General features: G+C 40.1%; 1 protein-coding gene across 1 annotated transcript in view; it reads right to left on the bottom strand.

Annotated features, from left to right (window-relative positions):
• ZNRF3 (zinc and ring finger 3) overlaps window positions 1-22,877 on the bottom strand; it is a 66,679-nt gene that overhangs the window by 16,722 nt on the left and 27,080 nt on the right. Inside the window, exon 2 of the mRNA XM_082293450.1 lies at window positions 10,896-11,021. Coding sequence (XP_082149576.1) covers window positions 10,896-11,021 — 126 coding nt within the window. The remainder of the gene's footprint in view (window positions 1-10,895; window positions 11,022-22,877) is intronic.

Genomic DNA, 22,877 nt, shown 5'->3' with positions numbered 1-22,877 from the left:
CAGAAAAGGTATCACATGAACTAGGAAATAAAATCCAAACCTGCTCATCATTAAGAACCTTACCTAAAACCCACAGCATTGTGTCAAATACACCTTTTCTTTACAACGGTGAAAATGCAAAAACCTCTCTCTCAGAGCTACACAGAATACAGACAACATCTGAACAATACAGGCACCACCTCTTTCTTGTCTCCCCCCACACTGCTATCAGGCTCAATCAATCACAAAATATACCATGTCCTTTGAACCAACACGAGCTAGTAAGCCAGGCCACAGGCCAGTTCTGCAGGGCAGAGGAGGAAGGAGAAAAGGACGGCCATCTACTTTGCAAACAGCAGAAGTTACAAATTAACCAACTGATGCTTCAGACCTGTTAATGTACAATTCCCCAGTAATTCCAGAAACTCAATTAAGCCAAGCATAAACAGGATGCCATTTCAAACCTTTTCTGAGATAACAAAAAAGGAACTTTTAGATTTCTGTCTGAAAACAAAGGCAGAATATCAAAACGAGACAGTCAAATCCCCATGCATCACACCAGCACAAAACCCCTTCCTGACTGGAATACTCAACTTCTCTGGCCCTTTGGGATATGTTTTATATACATGCCCTATAGATTCTGCATTACATAGCATTACAATAGTTGCTTACCAGTTAAGAAGTATATAAAGCGTGAAGCAGCATTTTTAAATTCAAAAGCATAATCACAATTTAAGAACAACGTACCTTTCTGTAAAAAAAACCAAACCAAAACCTTAAAAAGGTATGTACTTGTAGTTTTAAGAAAACTATCACCTCATGCAATGTATAATCACATCAACAATATATACACACCAATGTGATTCATACCACTCAGTACTGAGAGGCTCTCAGATGGTTAAAATGAAGAACAAGAAAACTGAATTCTCTCTTTTCTGGGGTTAGGGAGAAACACTGTTACCAATTCTGAGTCTAAACCAAGTAAAAACAGTAAGAAAAATAACACTAATTTAATCCTGAACACAGCAAAGCCTGCGGGTTGCACACCTCTTCAGATACATTTCAGAGTCATGGGACTCCACTCCCAAGCCCCTGACCTCTGCTATCACAGACTATTCTGCAGGCCAGCAGTCTTGTTGCTATGACAAGGCACAGTCACAGAGAGAAGGGTGAGCACTGGAAGAGATCAAAGGAAGGGACTGGGGTCTTGAACTAGATTACATATTCACAGAGAACCTAGCACACTCAGCAAGAACTGGGTGGCTGCACTCACAACAATTGATGGTTAAGCAGAAATGCAGCTACATCTTATAACCCTTCCAGCTTTTCCCAGAACTTCAATCTACACTTACCTTTGAAATTTAATGGTCATGATGTGAATGTATTTTCGAAATTATGTACTAAACATGTAGTGTTTCACATGCTATAAAATACCACTACAACCCACCCAGATAATTCTTAACCTTTGCATTGAGGGTGTACTGAAAGCAGATGAACAGAAACAACAAGCTAGACCTAAGATAATTGTGTAAACATACATGCAAGCATGTTGTGGTGCTGAGAGACGTTAATAAAAACCAGAGATACAAGAAAGCATTGGAGGAGTTGTAAATTAAAGAAACTATCAATGCAGAGCACTATAAAAAGCCATCTACACATATCAAAGTGCTGCAGTACATTGCCCTGGAGGTTCTGTCCTCTTTGTCAGGGATGAGCATCTGCATCCAAGACTAAAGAAATGCATGTAACCCCTAGTAAGGGGACTTCAATCTTTCTGAATGAAGCATGTTAGGATTCTCTTGGAATCCAGTAGGATACTGGTGATTCTCTGAGATCCTCCCTCTACTACTAGAATCAGCTTGGGTAATAAGCTCAACAGTAAAAATCTGCATGGTAGGCCAGTATTCCAGTTTAGCTAGCAACTTTCCATGTTCATGGCTGGCTAATACAGGATGATATAGCCCTTCTTCCAAACAGTTATCCTTGGTTTTCGATTAGTTTAGTATCAAGGTCCCAAACTGTGGTGGGCCCTTGTTGTTAGTTTGTTGACTCTGAAAAAAAAAAAAAAATTAAAAAAGGAAAAAGATAAAAAGAAAGGGAAAACAAAAATGAAAAAGGTGGAGGATTTTTGTTACAAAGGGAAACTGGAAACTTCTCTCCACGCAAGCAGAGACATGGCTGTATTGCAGAGGCCTCGGGGCAAGGATTAAAGAAAAACAAAATAGAAACCCTTCCATCTCTAATTAGGGTCTTCATTTGCCAAAGAGCCATTCCACAGCGGGAGGAATTACATTCAAGCCGTTGCTTGGATAACGTCTCCCAGCAGGTTGGCTCCTCAGAACAGGCTACTCTGAGCCAACAATTTCTGGTTACTTGGAGGCAAGCAGCCTGCATATTGTTTTAACTGGCCTGGCTTTTACAGCCAGTTTTGCTGAAGAACAATCTTCTATTCAGAATGCAGAGATAAAAGCTTCACTTGTTTTGAATTTGTCGCCAGTTTCTTTATCCCTTTCTTTTTTTAAACATGGGAATTATAGGTTCTGGAGATTGCATTATTTCCCTTGTAGACTTCAATGTTTTTCTCCCTCTAGCCACTTGATTCTTTGCCAGTGAAGGCTGCTGTCTGGAGTCCAGCCATTCATCAGCCCCTACCTCATCATTAACACTGTGGTGCTGGCGGTCACAGCTCATTGCTGGCGACAGGAAATCCTAACTTGCAAGAGGTTAACCACAGCCCATAAACAGTCAGACTGGCTCATTAGTCCCTTACACTCAGCTGAAGCGACCCTCTGGGAGTTTCAACACTATTCATGGACCTGAAGTCTATGGATTCTGTGCTCTTTGCAAATGCCTCCTCCCCCGCACACCCACTTAAAAGCTCACTATTTGGATCCTCAGGGCTAAGGCCCATCTTTCTTCCTATCCCAAGGGACCAAGTTATTTGAGCACGTTGAAAAATTACATGTCCATGATATATTCTCTTGGTTTACCAATTGAACAAAACACCAATGGGCCAAGAATTGAGACATTAATGCACTAGAATACCTACATTCTTTTGATATTTTTAATAGTTTCTGTCCAAGTTTCATATCCCTACTGAACAATTCTAAGGCCACAGCAATGCAAATACTAATAATACATAATTAATCTGTATTACCTAATTCATGTTACACATACGTCCAGCTCTAATGTTCAAAAACTAACCTGCTGGTATTGCAAATAGATCAGTCAGTACTCCCTACACTGACTAAAAAGCACTTCCTACTCATTTTGAGTTCACAGTACGATCACTTGATTCATTTGGAGTCATTTCCTTGAACTCAGTACAAATGTTAAATCATCATGTTATCCAAAACCGCACCTCTGGATATCACCTGATCATCAAAAAGATAAAATGTTTAGAGCAGAAAAACATGTTCTGGCAAATTATCTCAAAGCAGTAGGATATGAAGCACAATTTGTGTAATATTTTTTCTTTCCTTCCTTTCAGTCCTGTGAAAATCACTGCAAAACATTCCCACTTTATGTCTGTAATTTCTTAGGATCCAGTTTTTTACCACTGTCGATTGTATCTGCCCAACTTTTATTCTGAATATTGGAGTCCCTCCGATGCAGCTCTGGTTACATTCTGAAGTTCTCCAATTTCTTTCAAAGCCTTCTGTCTCCTAGTGCACCAAAATTAGGCATGTCACTCATCTGTGAAGTCCTAAATAATTCCATTCCCTGCCTCCATATCTGCTCCTTATTTTCTTCACTTTCTCGTCCATTTATCTGATTCTGCTTGCCAGCCTCCTTTTGTGCTCATTTCTATACTCCAACACAGCAGCACTTACTTGCTCTCTCACTTTTCTGTTTCAAACTCCGTTTCTACAGTTTTTCCAACGTTTGCCACTATGCATTTCTCCTGTTAGAGAAACAGATAGATTCTGCATGTAAAACAACTCTCAATGTTCAAAAGGCTTACAAGGCACATAGAATAATGAGGGTCCAGAAACGTAAGAGACATGAAGCATTTACTACTTCTTCTTATGTGGCATGCCTTAAATAATTGTTCCTTAGTCTAGCCTTGACTTCCATTAATTTCCCTGGGAGATCTGACTGAGCTGAACTCCAGTAACACATGTAGTACAGCAACAGCTGCTTCTTTAGCTTAAGGGAGAAGCAGCTGTGTTCCACAGTTGGTTAGAAAGGAGTGAAGATGGTGGTGGGGACTGCTAAGGACTCAACTCTAAAAGTGGACATTTATTTAAAGTAATTAATCCAGCAATGGCAAATCTAAGGAGTGCCCAGAGAGAGAAACCTAAGAGAGAGCCTTTGTTCGTGAATAGCTGATGCTTTTCGTAACTGTGCAGGGAACATGGAAAGAAAGTTAGGAAAATAATACAGCAGCAGATTGCTGGCACTGGTCACCAATGGAAAGAGCTCACCACCACTCATGAATGAAAACTTGACAGAGCTGCTTCTTCTGAACTGCATAACCTGCTTCAGCCCTTGTTTGTCCATTCCTTTGAGCTCTCCCCTCTTTGGCTTTGATCCAGCACTTTTCTTTCCTTCTGCATCTTTCACCATATGATCCATACACAAACCTTTCCTCTCTCCACATTTCAACTGGCTTGCTTGTCAGTGCTCTTTCCCGTGCTCAACCTCTCCCTTCTCTCCTCAAAGGGACTGCAGAAATTACAGTGGAAAGTAGTGATGGAATGAGAGGATTTAAAGAGGGAGTGCATGAGAAAGGTACTTGAAAACTCAAGACTTCGATTATAATGATGACACTGCTGTTTCATGCAGTGGCCACATGTTCTAACACTCTTGGATGCAGCCTTTCCTCCTTTTTTCTTTCCCATTCAACTCCCCTTCTTCATCTGTTAAATAGGCTTGTTAGGGTATGGTCTGTGGGGGATGAAGAGGCAAGGAGATGGGAAGCAGAAATACACTGAGCTTTTGGCAGAAGCATTTTGTTCTGTGTAGTTTTTTTCCTTCAAAAATACACGCTTGTTCCTTGTCTTTTTCTGTCTGCCATTAGGAAAAGCCATCTTCTTCCTGAAAAACACATGTATGATCCCCTCTTCTGACCTCGTCAATGCAATTTTGCTAGAACTCTAGAAATCATTGTGCCTATATGGTGCAGAGGTCTGATCACAGAGCTAGCACTGGGGAAGTAAGAAAAATTAATGTCAAAACATAAATGACATCAAAAATACTTGCACAAGTGACAGTATCACTTCAGATATAATTTTTGAAGATGTTTTATGGTTGTTTAAAATGGATGTTAACATTTTAGGTGTCCTGGATATTATAAATCATGATGAAGTGGGGAATAACAAGAAACAATCATTATGATATTACAGCACTTAAGATGTTCTTTGGTGCTTTGGGAAAATTACCATTTTCTCTTTCTCAATGTATTCTTTAGAAGAAAGACAGTAAAGACAAACACAAACATGGCAGGGATTACAATTATATATACTACATTTTTTCAAAGTAAACCGTAATTTTAGGTAGTGCTAAGACAACAAAACTTGGAAATAAAAAAGTTTAGTGCAACGTTAAAGAAGACTCTTAAAGAACATGACTGATTCAGAAGGTCTGAATCTTTAACACTAGCCAGGATGCTGTTTTTCCCCATTAAAACTCACATTCATTTTTCATTACAAAACAATTAGGTTGATAAAAACCCCAGTTTTTGTTTTTATCAGAGTCCTGGCATGTTTGACTTTGCAATAGAGATCTATGAACTGGTCCACAGCCAAAGGAGTCGTCTCATTCAAGAAGCTTTCTTCTACTTCATAACAACTTCCTTCTTAACACAGAATGTCTGGGAGTTTAAAACAACCGATATTAAGTTTATACTGCTGAGAAACCTTTCTCAGTCTGTAGTCTGACATACATTTACGCCAGCACTGCCATCACAAAAAGTAGACCCTACCTCCTCTTACTTGTTCCTACCTCCACTGGACACTACACTGTCTTCAGGTAGCCACACAGTGAAACAAACAAACCAACCAGCTTAAAAATTACTCATGCTGTTACTTTGCATCCAGACTGATTAAATTTTGCCATTAATTTTTGACACTACTGCCTCAGAAAGAATTACAAATGTTTTTTGGATGCTGTTTGCAAAGAGGAAACATAGGCTAACAAACAGAAGGTAGAAAAGGTCCCCAAACTGTGGAACAGATACCATAAGTGGAACGTCAACTACTTCAATGGATATAAGAAGTTTTCCTGAAGTGACAGTATTTCCTTCTGCATGCAGCACAAGACTCATCACAGGGTGCCTTACTGCAGCTGTCACTACCAGGTGAAAGTATCTGAACAAGCAAAGTCTGGCAAACATTGACCAATGGTTTTAGAAATGTCTCTCATTAATTTTAGATCTTAATCTATGGCATAGTTCAGTCCTGATTTCTGAACAAGTTTAGCATGGAAGAGCATTTGCTTAAATTCAGTATGCATTTCTACAACTGAACTGAATCCATTTCTACAGGAAATTATCCAAACTGTATATAAAACTATTAATGTTATAAAGAAACAAGAGGTATACTTATACTGTCAGCAATTCCAATTTGAACATATAACTGATTGCTTAATTTAGGCTATTAATATAAAGGTGCAAGTGGATTTTGTTTAATTTGCCTTTTTTATTAGTTTTAGTAAATCTGAAATAAAAATATTAAAATGGACTCCTCACAGGCTTTCTTGTTCCTCAAGTCTTAGAACAGATCCCTCTTTATTCAGGAACTAAGCTACCAACATAGGCCCATAAATTCTCGTGTGACTACCTTGTAAGAATTTTTAACCTAAATTATTAGCCAAAATGTTATGAATCACAGTTCAACTGTTTAGTGCACTTCCAAGTCATGATGATTTTGGCCCCAGCCTAACTAGTACCATAATAATGATGACATGGCAAAACAAGAGATTATTCTAGTTAGTATTTGTGTAAATTCTTGTAAATAAGCTCTTAACAGAGAAAAATAAGTGAATGGATATTGGAAGAACTGCTAGGAATTTCCTCATATTACAGATTTCTTTCATCTGAAGAAAACAGGAAGCTGTAGTAGCAGGGACATCCTCTCTTTGTTAAGTAATATTCAGATGCACATCCTCAAATACATATGTCCTATTAATATAGAAGAAGAGCAGTCCCTGGAAGAGAAAGAAGAACAAAATCCTTTCTCGTGGACTTTCAATCCTGCAAAAAGGGAAGAAGTGCTACTTTTAAATAAATCTTCAGCATTTTCTCACTATCCTGTACTGAAATAAAAACCAATGGTATTACTGAATTGTATTTCACAGTCTTGACACATGTAATTTGCTTTAAAAATTATTGGGGTGGGGGAAGAACAGGGGTCTGCATATTGGAATGTGCAGGACACATGCAGGTATGCTCCCATCACAGTACAGTGGATCACAGAATCCCAGAGTGGTCTGGGTTGGAAGGGACCTTAAAGAACACCCAGTTTCCACTGCCCCGCCCTGCCAGGATGCAGGCAGGCAATCAGTATTGTAGGCAACCCTGCTTCTGCCTTCCTCCAGCACAGTCACACTGCTGGAGCAGTGAAGGAGTCTCATTGTGCTGTATGCAGAGAGAAGGCAGGAATTCCAGGAGGGGAAAGGTTCCCTTTGAAGCACATGGCACGAAGAGCTTCCCAGTGACCATGGCAACAGCTCAGTGGGTTCCCAGCCTGAGAACCAAGTTACTACAGCCATGCCTCAAAAACAAAAAAAGTCTGAAAGAAGGAGAGAGGGGGAGGTGGGGTCGGGGGGTGTGGGGGAGAGAAGCTGAAGCAAAATTAGCCTGGCAGAAACTGAGCGGCTCCCTGGTAGGCAAATCCAGCCAATAATGCTGGTCGGGTTCACGGGGTTTCCTTTTCATTTCCAAAAGCTTTCTTCTTCCTCTGTCATTCCCCTTCTAGCCCTATTCAGGAGCTCATAAGATCAGTAAAACCCAGGCCTTTGCTTTGCCTGCATGCAGCATGGCCTCAAACAGGGCTGCACTGTGATCAAAGGTAATGGTAAAACACAGCTGCCACACACACTCCTTGCCTCGACCAAGGCCCAGTTTTCAGGGGCACTCTTAACAGCAGACACATTTTTTTAAACACTTTCATTTCCATTACATCATATAAAGAAGGATGAGCAATGACTAAGAAGGATGAGCAACAACAAAATCAATATGAAAATCACAAAATCAATATGAAAATGGACACATTAAATTCTGTATCGCTACCCATGAATAAACAAGTAGAACTTCTAAAAACACAGACCAGAGTTTTACTAAAAACAAAACCCAAAAAAATCCAAACAAGCAAACAAAAACACCACCCCTAAATCAAAAAAGACCTCAATAACTAAAACCAACAATAAGAGAAAAACTAAACAACTTTTTACCAGATTCACATGTCATGGAATTTACCTCTACAAACAGCTTTTAACTAGTCTACATTCTGCTTCACCATATTCCAAACTTTCAACAATATCACCTCTACAATGCCCCACCTTGGGGGCAGGTTAAATCAAACTTAATGAGGAAGAAACAGTAGGTTTGCATTCCTTGTTATCTTCCTTTTCTAATGGAAAAAGTTCCATTTCCTTTCCCTGTTCAAGACCAGCCCTCCCCCACTTTCCTTTCGTTTCTTTTCCTTTCCCCACTCCTTTCCTTTTTTTTTTTTCCTTTTCCTTCTACTTTTCCTCTCTCTCCCTCCCTCCTTTCCCTTTCTCTCCCTCTCCCATTCCTCTCCCCTTTACATTTTCTTTTAAGTCAGCTGCCAAATCCTAAAAATAACCAGAAGAAGACACATATACACATGCAGCAGGTTTGATATTTACCCAGACAAAACAGTTTACAGGCCACACTGAATCTTCACATAGCAATTTGTACCAAATTGCACAGAAACTGAACTTCTCAGAGACCCAGAAAACTGCAACACAATTTGTCCTCACTGGTAAGATAACCAGGCTGTCTGAATTGACAGACCTGAGAGAAGCTCAAGACTGATGCTCCTGCTGCTATCTGCACTCAACAGTACTTCAAGAATTCTGAGAAGTCCTTCTAAATCAGGACATAACTTGAGCATAGTGAGAGAGCAGAAGGGTTGCAGACAAAAGATGGAGAGGAGAAACTAAAGCAGAGAGCATGAAATAGGGAAGAAATATTTCAGGAAGAGAAGACTAAATAGAGAAAATACAGAACAATGAAATGCAGTGCAGTATTGACTAGAATCCTGGCCAGTCTTTTTTCACCTGTTGAAATTGCTACATATAAACTGACACACATGGAACTCCATGCCCAAACTCTCTGGACACATCCTATGTCACATCACCATCGTTATGCATCAAAGTTGATGCTACAGAGCTCCTGAAGCAAAGCCAGAGTCTGCTGCTCAGCAGGCCAAGCTTCAGGAAGCTAACTTCAGCAGATACTGAGCTGAACTTACTCTGGAGATTGGTGTGCCTTCGGGGACATTGGGAGTATAGAGGACATGGTGGGATTTGGGCACATGGCAGTGGGTCAGGTACATATTATTAACATTTTTTTGTGCCATATACCTATGGTTCAGCTTTCTTTATCCATTTTGCACATCTATTCCCTCACGTAATTTTCAAGAGCCTGACAGATGGGACTGAACAGACTCCTTCCTGAAATGGCTTGCTTCAAGGCAAAACTAACTCCTGGGGTTTACTTATGGATTAGAATGCATCTTTCAGGACTGAATCTTCTCTAATTCCCATCCTTACAAGACCTCATCCTCAGATTTTATCTTTCTAAGAACAAAGAATAACAGCTAGAATTTCTGTACAACACAAACAGTATTTCCAGCTGGAAAAAAAAAAAAAAAGTTGTATTATGCTGAAATTCAATAGAAAGGGAAGTCACTTCCTAAAGAGATGTTTTCCACCATGTACCACAAGTTAAACCTACAGCAACATTTACACAAGCAGATGGTTTCCCACTTCCTTGGAAAGGTCAAGTTCTTACAAGTTTTGTTTATAAATTTACAGCGACAAGTCTTACCTAAAAAATGTCAACCTACCATTTTATTTTCTGCCTGATACACTGCTAACCTGAAGTCACCAACACAATCCTACCAAATTTAGGCAGCTGGATTTTAGGATGGACCCCTGTCATGTAGTAGTTTTCAGCTACTCAGTTACTGGTAGAACTTGTGACCTATGCTCTTTCACACACTTTCAACTCCTCTAGACTTCAAATGTCAACATGTAATAACCTCAATACTCAAAAATTCAAAGGTGTGAACAAAAAACAACACCTTTCTGCTTTCTCTTTTAATATATCTGGGAGCAGTAATGGCATCTTAGTGACTTCACTCCATAAAACAAAGGGAAAAGTTTTGCAATTAATTTACATTCCAGAGGCCCCATTCCATGGCAAAATTCCAGGAAGATGAAAATGTTTATTTCTTTGACCAGTACAGTAAGATTCACTTGATTAGAGGTATCTACCCTGCAATGAAAGCGAAGAAATCTTCCTAGGTTTGAAAGCTTCTCTTTCCCCAAAAAGAAGAAATTAATGTATGTCTTCTCAGAAAATCGTACCTAAGGAAAACCAGTAAGATGCTTTTGTTTTGACTGCTTTGACCAAGTCACAATCACAGTTGCAGTTCACCCTTTCTGCTCCAATACAGCTTCTGCTAAACAGCCATTTTTGCTTTCATCTTTGTTGGGTTCCTACAGAGCTCAAAAGAGGGAGTACTCAGCTCCCCATCACCATCTCTATCAACTGAGTTATGACAGCATCTTTCCCTGAAGTACCTAGTGTGAAAATAGGCAAAACAGGAATATTTTGTGGAGTAAAGGGAGTTTTCCCTTGGTTTATTTCTTGCTGGTTTTTCTCAGAAAGGAACTAATCCTTCCAAGAACCAGTTACATGCAGCCCCAAACTATCCCCTTACCTTTCCTAAGACAGTGAGGCATGGCTTAGGCTCCAACTCTGGCTGTTCCAATTTCACCACTCCTACCCAGCCATATTCATACAGGTCTTCCTCATCATTGCTATTACACAGTCCAAGTGGATGCATCTGAAATAGAATCAGAAAGAAACCTTTAGCCAATCATTAGAATTCAAAAACATACATTCATATTGCTTTTGAATACCTTAACTTTAAACAAATAGACTTTCATTTAGGAAGGTACACCAGAAAAACTGAAATGTAAGGCTGCATGTGTGAAGAATTCAGTATGTTTCTGAAGCATGCTATGAGTACAAAATCTTTGCAATTTTATGTAAGCTGTCATCTTGCTTATGAAAAATCATTTAAGGCTAACCATTAAATGTGATTTTAAATCCTTTGCTCAGATATAAAGTACTTAACTACAAAGCCCCTCCTTGGTACTGCAAACCACCTTTCCATGCAAACCGACAGAAATAATACTAACTGTTTGGCAGAATCACTCACAAAAGCTTTACACATCATTCAGATCCAGACCCCATGTTTCAGAGCCATTATCACCTTTTTTTTTAAATAATTGCACAGTATTAACAGGCTGTCATCCTTTGAAACAAGCCTATCCTGTAAGCCAAAGTAAGGTACAAGAAACTTCCTAACCATTGTGAAGCACTCTCTGTTGTTTTCTGAACCCAAATGATGCAGGGGGGAAGGCCATCACGAAGTGAGAAACTTCAGTCTGCTTTTAGACATTTGTGTTTCTTACACTAGACAACAATATGTCTTTAATTTCAGATATTTAATCAGTTCCTCCTCCTTCCAACACTTAGTGTAGTTACTCTAGAGTAGTTACTCTAATTTTATTGTGGCAAGGAGTTCCTACACATCGATTTTTTTAACCTTCTTTGTCTTTTCCAAATCTGCTGTCCTTCACTAGGATATCTTTTTGTATAAACTAGAGTGTCATACATCTATTTTCTTACACTGTATACTGTCTTCTCCTTGTTCTCTTTTTCCCTTAGATTTTTCACAGACTCTGGCCTGTTTCCCAGGCTTTAACACATATGCAGAGGTCTTTGAAAAACAAGTCTATACTTCACCCAGTTTCATGCCTTTCCTTAAATCTCAACTTTATCAAACTAGCTGAAGAAAACCACAAACTGATATCAACACTATAACAACTTTGCTTTCTGGTAGCTGATTATAATAGGAGGAGATTATACTGCTCAATAATTTACATATATATACACCCCTCACTAATCCATGCAAAGTAGCACCATGTAATGGCCCCTAATCCTACCATCACTTCTGCATCACCAGCTTGTCGTTTTGTCCTTTTCTCCTTTTCTCCCATGTCTTGTACCCTGACTTCCATTTTGCAAGTGATACAATACATGAAGTGCTATTTATATTATCTTGTGGGGCCCTAACTTTCCGAATAACTTGAGTGATTACTGTAAAATATGGGAAACATGACGGTGAACTGACACAATGCAGGGATTTTCCTACCACTCATTATTTTTCAAGATTCATCACCAATCTATTCTAAGAAAAAAAACAAGCCACACTCTACTAGGTAGACAGAGTAGAATTATCTGTCCGACTCTTAATTCAGCCTGTCTCCTTTTCTTTTTTCCTAAATGAGTTACTATCACACACTGCTGAGCTGTCTAGAGTCTCACATGGATGAGCAATTTAACTTAGTGCTAAAAGCTTGGGGCAGGTACTATCACTGGAAGATGAACCACTCCATAAACTCAGTACCTGATGGACAAACTCTTCAGCACAGACACAAAAACAGAGGATGGAGTCAGGCAGAGAGCTCTCTCCAAAACTGCCAGGGCATATATACCAACATAATTAACCCCACAAAGAGTCCATGGGATCCTTTAAGCAAACACAAAGCTTCAATCGATATTCAGTATCTAAAGAAAGAGAACCATTCCCTTGATGTAATTCCCTTGACATAGGCTGTATCAATTTAGCTTTGAAACCATAACCCATATCTAAGAAGTTTCTAGTTCAAAATCCTTGAAATATGCTGGGGCACTTTGCACATGCCTAAAAGGGTAAAGCTGAAACCACAATTCAGGTGCTTTTATCCAAGGTTACAAAATCTGTATACATTGCTGAAGGTCTAAAATAACTTTATAAAGAGCGGCACCAATTTTATGTGGGTTAGTGTTACAGGACAGACAAACATTAAACCAACAGATGAAGAATACTTTGCTCTGTAACTCTATCACCTAAAACGTCCTGATGATTAAAAGAAAACTTTCACCCTTTTGCCCTTTTTTTATGTCTGCCAGGATAAGGCACTATAGTTTTACAAAATGCCATACAAACAGCTCAGGATCTTTCTACACACTGTCTCGTGTGTAGAAAAGCTTTGGTCTTTTTTTCCCAACCATACAATAAATAACAGCTCTACCCACTTCAGTCCAGAGAAAAAGGACTAAAGAAGGAAGAAGGCCAAAAGGAACAGAAAATTCTTTCCACTGCCACTTTCCTCCAGAATACTGTTATTCCGTAACAGCTTCCAAGCAAGAATGACCCTCTGGAGCAGAGTCACCAAGCACATTCTGCAGTTATGTCCCTGGAAATCAGTATAAACCTAAAGCTGAAAGAGCTTCTTCTCTTCCTTTTACAAAGCCTGAGTGATGATCAGATTGAGAGCAGCTCTGTGGAGGAAAACTTGGGGGTACTGGCAGATTAAAAACTGGACATGACCCAGCAACAGGAGCTCCCAGCCCAGAAAGCCTGTCACATCCTGGGCTGCATCAAAAGAAGTGTGACCAGCAGAACGAAGGAGGGGATTAGATTAGGAATTCTTCCTGAGGGGGTGGTGAGGCCCTGGCACAGGTTGCCCAGAGAAGCTGTGGCTGCCCCATCCCTGGAAGTGTCCAAGGCCAGGCTGGACGGGGCTTGGAGCAACCTGGGATAGTGGAATGTCCTTGCATGTGGCAGGGGGTGGAACTGGATGATCTTTAAGGTCTCTTCCAACCCAAACCATGCTATGATTATGTGATTCTATGCATGGAGCAATCAGGGACACAGTAAGGTACCAACCAGACTATGGGTCCTGTAAGTCTCATTCCAGGTCCATATCACACACCAGGAGCAAAGTTTTGCTTAAATGGAAGCTTCCACATCATTTGTTTCCTGCCTCCAGCAGACCATAAACCAGCAGAAGCTGCCAAGGCTGAAATTAAGAGTCAAAATGATACATATCTTCAACCCCAACGGAACAGTGAGACACCTAAACAGGCACTCATCTCCTTCTGACAAACCACTAACCACATTCCCTGTCTCTATGGTTCTCCAAGACAGAACTGCAGGACTCCATGCCCTACTGTATGAAAAAATTGATATGCAGCTTCCAAGTTTTATCATAAAGGATGGGCACTCCTATAGTGCAGCTTTGCAGAGCTTCTACCTTCCAGTCAGAATTAAGAAGGTAAGAACAGACAGCGTACAGGACACTCTCCCTTCCAGCAGACACATATGTTGTCCAAAAACTAGAGGAAAATCTTGGAAGAAAATACTCTCATCTCACTTTACCAAATCAGCCAAGAAGTAAGACTGAAAACCTGCACGCATTCTGAAGTATTCAAAGAGTGCCATGTGTTTACAGCTGCCTTGAACAAAATACAGATGACAATACTGGCTGGTATCATCTGAGGTATATGTATCAAGAAGCAAGTATCAAGCACTAAGAGATTCAAAAAAGGCTCACAGATCTATGACAGGAGCAGAGAAGAGTGAAATATACTTCTGTAGTGGGAAAGTTAATACAAATTCTAGACCACCTAAGAACACGAAGTAACATAGAAGGGCTCTGGGGACCTACCCATGTCCAACAGAAGACCACAAAAGAGAGGATAAGAAGGCAAGCATGGCAGGTTTTTGTCTGCATTCTCAAATAAAAAACTGTTATGTTCAAGGTGCAGATCAGAAGTGTCAACCCAGTAACACAGTTCTAAAAAACATGTATTGAAGACACAAAAAACCCCAGAATCAGCACTAAGGCCAGTAAGACATGGGCTTCATTGACAGAAAACTTTGTGTCCAGAAAAGCACTCCACCACTCCAAGCCACAAGTAGTTGGTAGATTCTGCTTGGATACCACAAGCTTACATTGTAGTGATCCCTGTAGATCATGACAGATAAAATATACTGTAATTTTCCAAACCAGGGATATCAACTAAAAGTGCAACATGAGCATGTGAATTTAAGAATTCGAGCCTGAAGCACTGGTGTTACTTCTACTGATTAGCTGCCCAGATGTAGTGAAACACCATCCACTGGGGCTGATGGTGCTTATGGCAGGACTCATCCAGTACAAGTGTCTGTCATCTTCTCATGGTTTCTTGTCACAATACAAGCGAATTAATCACAGAATCACAGGACACAAATGTAAGCCTAAATGAAAATATCTATCAGGCCCAGGGAGGATCCAGGGTGTTTCTGGATCACAGACATGTTTCACTTTAAACACACTAAACAAAAGAGATGATGGACAAACTACAATGGCAACAATAAAACTAATTATTTTCTGTGAGGCGGAAAATTATCAGTAGTTTCCAACAGTGACAGTAAAAAGCAAATTCCAAACACTACAGTGCACAAGCCTCTAAAAAAGAGCAGAACTATTCAGTCTTTTTGTGAAGACTTGAACGCTTTATTGCTGTACAGCCTGAAACAACAGACACTCCATATAGCTTTCCCACCTGGAATGCACTTGGCATGGATTCATCTCTGTCCGCATGAATTCACATTCCTTCCCCAGGCAGGCTTTTGAAATAAAATTTACGAGGTTCTGTAGTGCTCAAAAGAAAGCATAAAAAATGAGTCAACCTGAATGGCAACTCCGTCATCAGGGAAAGCTTTCTCCTAAACCAGGTGTAGCCTCTGGTAACTGAAAGGAAGAGTTCCTTTCCTGCCTTACCCCAGGTGTATGGAAGCAGAGCCTGATAACTCAGTTCAGACTTCATATACTTTTAGTTACCCAGCCCCTCGGTGTCCTTTTACCACTTTGCTTCCTCCAATCCCATCTCCCAGGGAAGCTTCTTCTAAAGGAAGGATCCAAAGTCTGAAGGGTATGAAGGTTCAAATGAAATAAGGCAACCAAACAACATCAGTGTTTTACAGGGAGCAGAAAAAACATTAGTATGCTTCTGCTGGGAGTTCTGTAGTAAGTATCCCCCCTGTCAAACCAGCCTTACTAAACACAAGAAGTAGACGGAGCATACATGCTTTTTTCAAAATGCAGTAAGTCACCAAACAGATCTTTAACAAATAACAACTTCATTCACCAAAATGTACTAGAGGATGCAGAATGTCTGATTCATAGACACTCCAGTATTTTGGTGCTAGACTCGCCAGAAGTCGGCTGGAACAGAGATACGGAAAAAGGGGCACACTCACGAAGACAAATATAGAAATACTCCTTGGAGATGCAGAGAATTAGGAAAGCATTAGGAGCTCAAACTGGCAACAGATGTTAAGACTAAGAAGTATATTAACAGCAAGAAAAATTGCAAACAATAAATGTCTGCTATTCAATGGGGTTGGCACAGAGCAGTAGCAAAGTAAGCAACCAAAGCTGTAAGGAGGGTCGAGTTAGGAACCATCCATGCAAACCAGACATACAGGTGCCCGAGGAAGCTGAGAGGATGCCTCCAGGTGTCTTATTAGAGCTGGCTGCTGTAATTGCAACGTCAGGCTCTATTATTTTTCACAGGTCATCAAGACTGGGGGAAGGCCCCTGATGCCAGGAAAAGAGTGCCACACTTGTCCGCAAAATCTGAGACGACAGATCTGGGAAACCCCAGTGCAATCAGCCTCTCTTCAGTATCTGAGGAAATTATGGAACAGATCCTTATGACAGCTATTTCCAGGTACATAAAAAACAAGATGGCAGCTGAAAATGCCAATTTGGATTTACTAAGTATAAATCATGCTTGACCAATCTCAGTATCTTTTCTGACAAAGCAACTTGCTCCATGGTTGAGGATGTCATCTATCTTGACTTCAGTGAAGCATTTGAGCTCTCCTTCAACATCCTTGCTGACAAACTGCCAAGATATGGATTAGTGTCCTGTTTTAATTTTCCTCTCAGTAGCTGGTACCATGCTGTGCTTCATATTTAGTGTGAGAATAATATTGATAACACATTGATGTTTTAGTTGTTGCTAAGAAGTGTTTACTCTTCATCAAAGACTTTTCAGTTTCCCATGCTCCACCAGTGAGCAGGTACACAAAAAGCTTAAATGATTATTAAAATAACCAATATGAGACCAAGAAGGCTGAAAACCAGTCAAGCTACATGTTAACACTCATTTTTTGCATTTCCTCTGAAATTTAAGTTCCTTACCTATGAAAAGAGAAACTACTTTTTAAGAATTAAAGAAAATACTTTGTACTCATTCTCCAAGACAGACGAGTCATCCTACTTGATCAAGATTTACCACTAATTGTCACCACCACTGCGATTTTGATCTTCAACAGAAAGTGTCACCACAAGACTATTTGTTCCTACTACCTACAAATACAGCAGAATGAAGAACTAACTTTTCCATCTCCATTTACTCTTCTGCATTGGCACAGCAACCTGTTACCAAAAAGTGATTTAAGGTTCTTGACTGCAATATTCCAACCCAGCATTACTAAAACCTCACCAGAAAGAAAAGAATCAGGCCTTAACTCCACTGTGTCACGCTGTTTGAAAAAGGCATCAGTAGAATGTGCCATTACAGAGGAGCAATCCACAATTGTACAAATGGGGGGAGGGATTTTTTAAGAACTAAAGAGCAGGGTTTTTTTTTAAAAAAAGTTAGGCATTCCTATTGTTTCTGCAGCCTCATGATAAAGCGTGAGGGTTTTTATGCTGGCTGCAGCTGGAACATAGCAGCCTTTTTAGGAAAGGTGAAAGCCAGAAGCATTTCCCCATCACTCTGCAGCTTTGCCATGAAGAGAAGAACATTTATTCCTCAGCATAAGTAGAAAACTCCATTAAAATATGGGGTTTTTTCCCTTGCAGGCATATTTTTTCTGTTTTAAGGAAGTACATCCTGCAAAAAACCAAACTGCCACAAAACGTAACATTATAGGACCTGAGCATTTCAGCAGTGAGCTTTTCTTGGCTATCAGTTGTGACCACTCTGTCCAACCCAGCGGTTAGCATTGAACCCACAAGTGGCTTCCACTAAACTTTCTCTACAGCAAGAGCATCAGGCATTCCTGAAATCCTCTCACAGTCCACTTACTCCAGGAAGTACGCCAAAAGGGATGATGAGAAAGCCAGTCTATGCTGCAATTAAATGTAAAACCAGAGATACTCAGTTGAACACATCCACCATGCAGAAGAGGCCAGGCAAATTCTACAATGCAGACTGGACAGTACTACACAAAGTCCACCAGATCCTGTGAAAAGGAATAGTAAATTTTGAAGAGCAGCCAGAGGAGGTTTTGTTAACTAGGGAACCAGATCTTTGCACTGATCTAGTTCATCAGCAAACTCAATTCACCTGTGCCATGGGTCCAGCTTCAAATCCCTCAGGAGAGGAGGAGAACTGCCAGCTGAAAAGACATAGCTGGCAGCAGCAGCGTATTCCCAGGCATCCTCCTGCTAGGACTGTCCCAGCTCAGAGACACTACAGACACCCACAGCACGGGCACAGTAACAGACACACACAATCCAAACTCAGCACGTTTGCACCGGATTTGCTGCACAAGCAGCGACTGTACTGCCCAAGCTATGCAGCCAAGCAATCTATTGCAACAAAGCAGCTGGACACTAATTATTCCAAACACTTTGCAAAGGAAGCTCCTGGTCCATTCAAACAGAAAACTGGTGTCTCCTTCCTTTAAAGCATCTCAGAAAGCAAAACTCCCATGAAAAGATGTACATACTGCAGACAACTTGAAGGAAGATGTCTTCTCTCAGGAATTGAAGTGCTTTGATTACACCGCATTTTCCTACCACAGTACAAAGGAAAACAAAGTCATGTTTACAATTGTGGGGCTTTTCCCCCCCTCTTTAAACTGGTGGAAAGATGCTGGCAAAAGATGCAGGCATAATGTCACTAAGAATGGGAGAAACTAGAGAGAAAATCTGGAGTAAAATGATACCTTCATAAATTTCTTTTAGCAGAAGAAGGCCAGTTGCTACACAATAAAACAAAAGAGTTCTGGCTCTGTAAGGAACAAGATGGACCTCTAGAATGCACTAATTACCAAAACTTTAGACATAATCATAAATGACGGGGAAAATAAGGATTGTCTTGTATCTCATGAAAAACTGCATTTGTACAAGCAAATACTGCATAGTACAAGCAGTGCTATGTATCAGGTGAATGTATCAGGTCATTGCCATATAATCGCCTTGGCTTAATGCCTGATACGGAGTTACCAATATTTTGCAACTAAGTTTTGTAGCAGAAAATGGAGTAGGAAGTATGAAGACACCCTGACAAAGACTGTACAACATAATGGGTTCTATTTGTTCAACCTTAGGGAGTGTTTGGGGCCCAGAAAGAATGAATACAACTCTTCAACAACAACAAAACCCAAACAAACAACAACAAAACCGAACAAAACAACACTAAACCCCAAACAAACTACCAAACCCAGCTGATTGAAGCTGTTCATATAAGGAACCCTAAAAGAAATTTCCATTTGCACTCCCTTGCCAGAAGCATACACAATGCACACTTAGAAAATTTGGCTGTGATGAAAATTGCCAGACTGTTAGGAGGGAATCACAAGACAACACGCACATGTGCGTGTACCAGAGAAGGTAGTATTTTATTTTACAAAAGCACACAGCTCTGAAAAGTCTCAGAATTACTCATTTGCAGGTTGTATTTTAGCAAGGAAGTTTAACAAACAGATTGACAGATCTGATGCTGACCCAAAATTTCACAGTACTGTAAGACTCCAGACAAGTAGTGACTGTCCTTTGTATGTGTACACTGCTCTGAGACATCCAAACTCACTACAGTTCATTTTTCTGACACCTGAACTGGTCTAGATCCTGGCTTTCCAGGCAGTCCTGGATGTAGTAAGAGCTGACTTGCTTCTGCAGAGTCCTCTAGGACCTGTGACAAGAGGAGATATTATTCTGTGTATTTTGCAATAAGCTACTAACAAGAAGAGCTGGTTTGCTTGCATTCAGATTTGTGGGGAACTTTGCTAGACAAACAGAGAAGGGTAGGGAAGGAGAGAAAGAGGAGTTAAAAATAACACAAATTATTTCTGAGGCATCCTTTGGGTTACAAAGAGAAGATATTACTAGAAGATCCAATTAAACAGCAGTATTACAGACAGGCAGAAGCTAGTTACATCCAGAGATCACAGATACCCCCCACATCCTATTCTTCTAATTTTGAGTGGTATGCTGCACTGAGGCATTCCAGCTGCACACACAGGTACATCCAGATTATTTTCCTCATGTTTGCTGTAAAATACCCTCAAACATATATTACTCCTGCCCTTATTCATCAATATTCAACAGCAATTTCAACTACCATTTTGCTCTACATGCCACACTTTGATGAAGATTAATTTCACCACTGAAAAAATCTGAGAAAAGACATGGTAAAATTTGTAGAAGTGTGTAAACACTGTTACTTACAATGCTCTGTCCTAGATGACCTCACCTGTTCACCTCTCACCATAGTGAAAATTGGATGTGTATTCTTACGCTTTCTTTGATCCCCTGTAATACTGTACTTCTTACCCTACAGCTACTGTCCCTATAAGACTCTCATGAAGGATATTCTCAATATTTAGCAAAGTCCCATTGTTTGGATTTCCAAAAGTAGTCAGTGTCCACGCAAAATGTGACCCAGCCACAGAGCTCTAGTGCATCCCTTTCCATTTCACACCACAGCCTTCATTAACAAGGTGATTATATTGTCCTGTCTCCAAGAGGAAGCATTCACTGGGGTGAGAGGGTAGGAAGAGAAACAGAGAACATGCACATAGAGAAAAGCTGCACTATAACTAAGAACAATATTGTACTTAAAAAGAGGGACGGGGGAAGGGAACTAATGTGAGCAGATTGTTACAGAAGAATGCAAAGTCCTTAATCAAACTTCCTTTGTCCTATATACACATGCCAAGCAGGAACTCTGTATTTCTGCCACAAACCATTTTCCATGTGCATAACATTTTATCTATATAGAGAGGTAAAAGCCACAGAGGAAAAAAAAAAAAAAAGGTGAGAATGCAGAAAGAAATGAGGCTTAAAATGCACAACACTCCATTCCATCCCCCTTCCCCTCACTCCAACCTCTCATCTATAATCCAACACAAGAGAGACAACAGGCAAACAGCAAGAGGTCATCTTCAAAGGGCTGGTTGCCAAGGGAGGCCAGTGGAAAGAGCGAAGGCATGTCCTCATCAAAGTCCAGCAGCTGTGGGAGAGCCACAGAGGTGCAGCTTCCCCTGGGGCTGCAGTGAAATTCAGAGATGGAGGATAAAGCTGGAGCTGGCAATATCAAGTGGGCAGCTTTGCACTTTGCTTCAGGAGAAGCACAAAAGAGAAGGGTTAGGATATTTTAATCCTTCTCTCTACCCATTTTTGCACTTGAGATACTTGAACTACTGTTTAAACTCATCAAGATACATCCTGTAGAATATGCTGCAGCAGGCAGAAGGCAGCAGCAAGGATCAACTTTCTGCTCAGTTCAAAATTAAAATTTCATCTCAGTGACTACGCCTAGAAGAGAGATGGAAAAGGTACAGCAGATAATGCACAGCCAGCTGTAGTTTCGTTCTCACAGAAAACATAAATACATCTTCACAGTTGGAGCCTGGGAGACAGTCACACAAAAAACCCTGCCTGCACACACTACCCAACAAAATACGTGTTATTTTTCTTGGAGAAACTGTGGAATAATAAATAACACAGACTCCTGGCTACCTGCAACATTTGCATAAAAATTAGAAGCCAACATGAGAACAATCTCAGACTCTGCTTCTTATAATTCTCGTAACTTTTTGAGGCACTTTTATTAATAATGCACATGATGACCAAACATAAAAATTATGCCCCTAGTCCTCAAATACAGAAACAGAAGCTGCAAATGCAAGCAGTGAAATCCAACAGATTAAGTAAAATCTGAATGCAAAGAGGAACCAAAATTGCTCTATTATGAACAACAACAAAAAAAAATTATCAAGAAATAATTAAAAATTAAAATTTTAACTTTGTAGCTCTCAGAAGCTAGGAGCTGCTCTACTTACGTCATCCTTCCCTGATAATAACAAAGTACTGATTTTATTAAGTGACTTAATTAGCCAACAGAACATAAAAATTCAGTTGTTGAATTATCAAGTCATGGTAGGATAGAAATAATTTCATTATATTTACCTCCCACCTCATGCCCAGTATCTTCCCCAAAACACACAAAGAAGGGAAGCAGCTGGCATCTGCTAAGGATGAACAGACACACTTCTTGAGCGTGTGTTTTGGAGCATGAAGTTTCAGTTGCTGTCAGCATAGTGGCAGCTTGAGTGCTAATTCAAATGGCACCGAAGTTACATGGTTTGAACAAATTCCCTGGGTTGCAATACAAAAAAGCCATCAGCAAAAAAGGTTTTAATATTTAGAAAATTCTTGATCGCTACCTTGACTGCAAGTAAATCTGGAAGTACCATCAGGGATGAAAAGACATCAGTGATACAGTCAGCTTTAGTCAGCAAGAAAAAAATGTTTTTCAAGGCTGAAACATAATAGTTCATAGCCTAAAGATGTACTCTGTTTCTCAGGTTAGTATGTGAACTAATCTTTGAATATTTACATACACACTCTTTCAAGATTCTATGATGGTTCATGATCTCTGGCCAATAGAAAAGTTCCTTCAGCCTGTGCTGCACAAGATACTCTTGAAAGTTTCTGAATATTATGAAAATTAAACAGCCTAAAAGAGAACACTGATTTTGTGTCTTTCAGAGTGATGTGATAGAGACCATCAAACC

This window comes from Coloeus monedula (assembly GCF_965178545.1).
Source record: "Coloeus monedula genome assembly, chromosome: 18".
In the NCBI taxonomy this organism is placed as follows: domain Eukaryota; kingdom Metazoa; phylum Chordata; class Aves; order Passeriformes; family Corvidae; genus Coloeus; species Coloeus monedula.
Note: the sequence above shows the minus strand (reverse complement) of the source record. Positions and strands in the feature narration are given on the sequence as shown.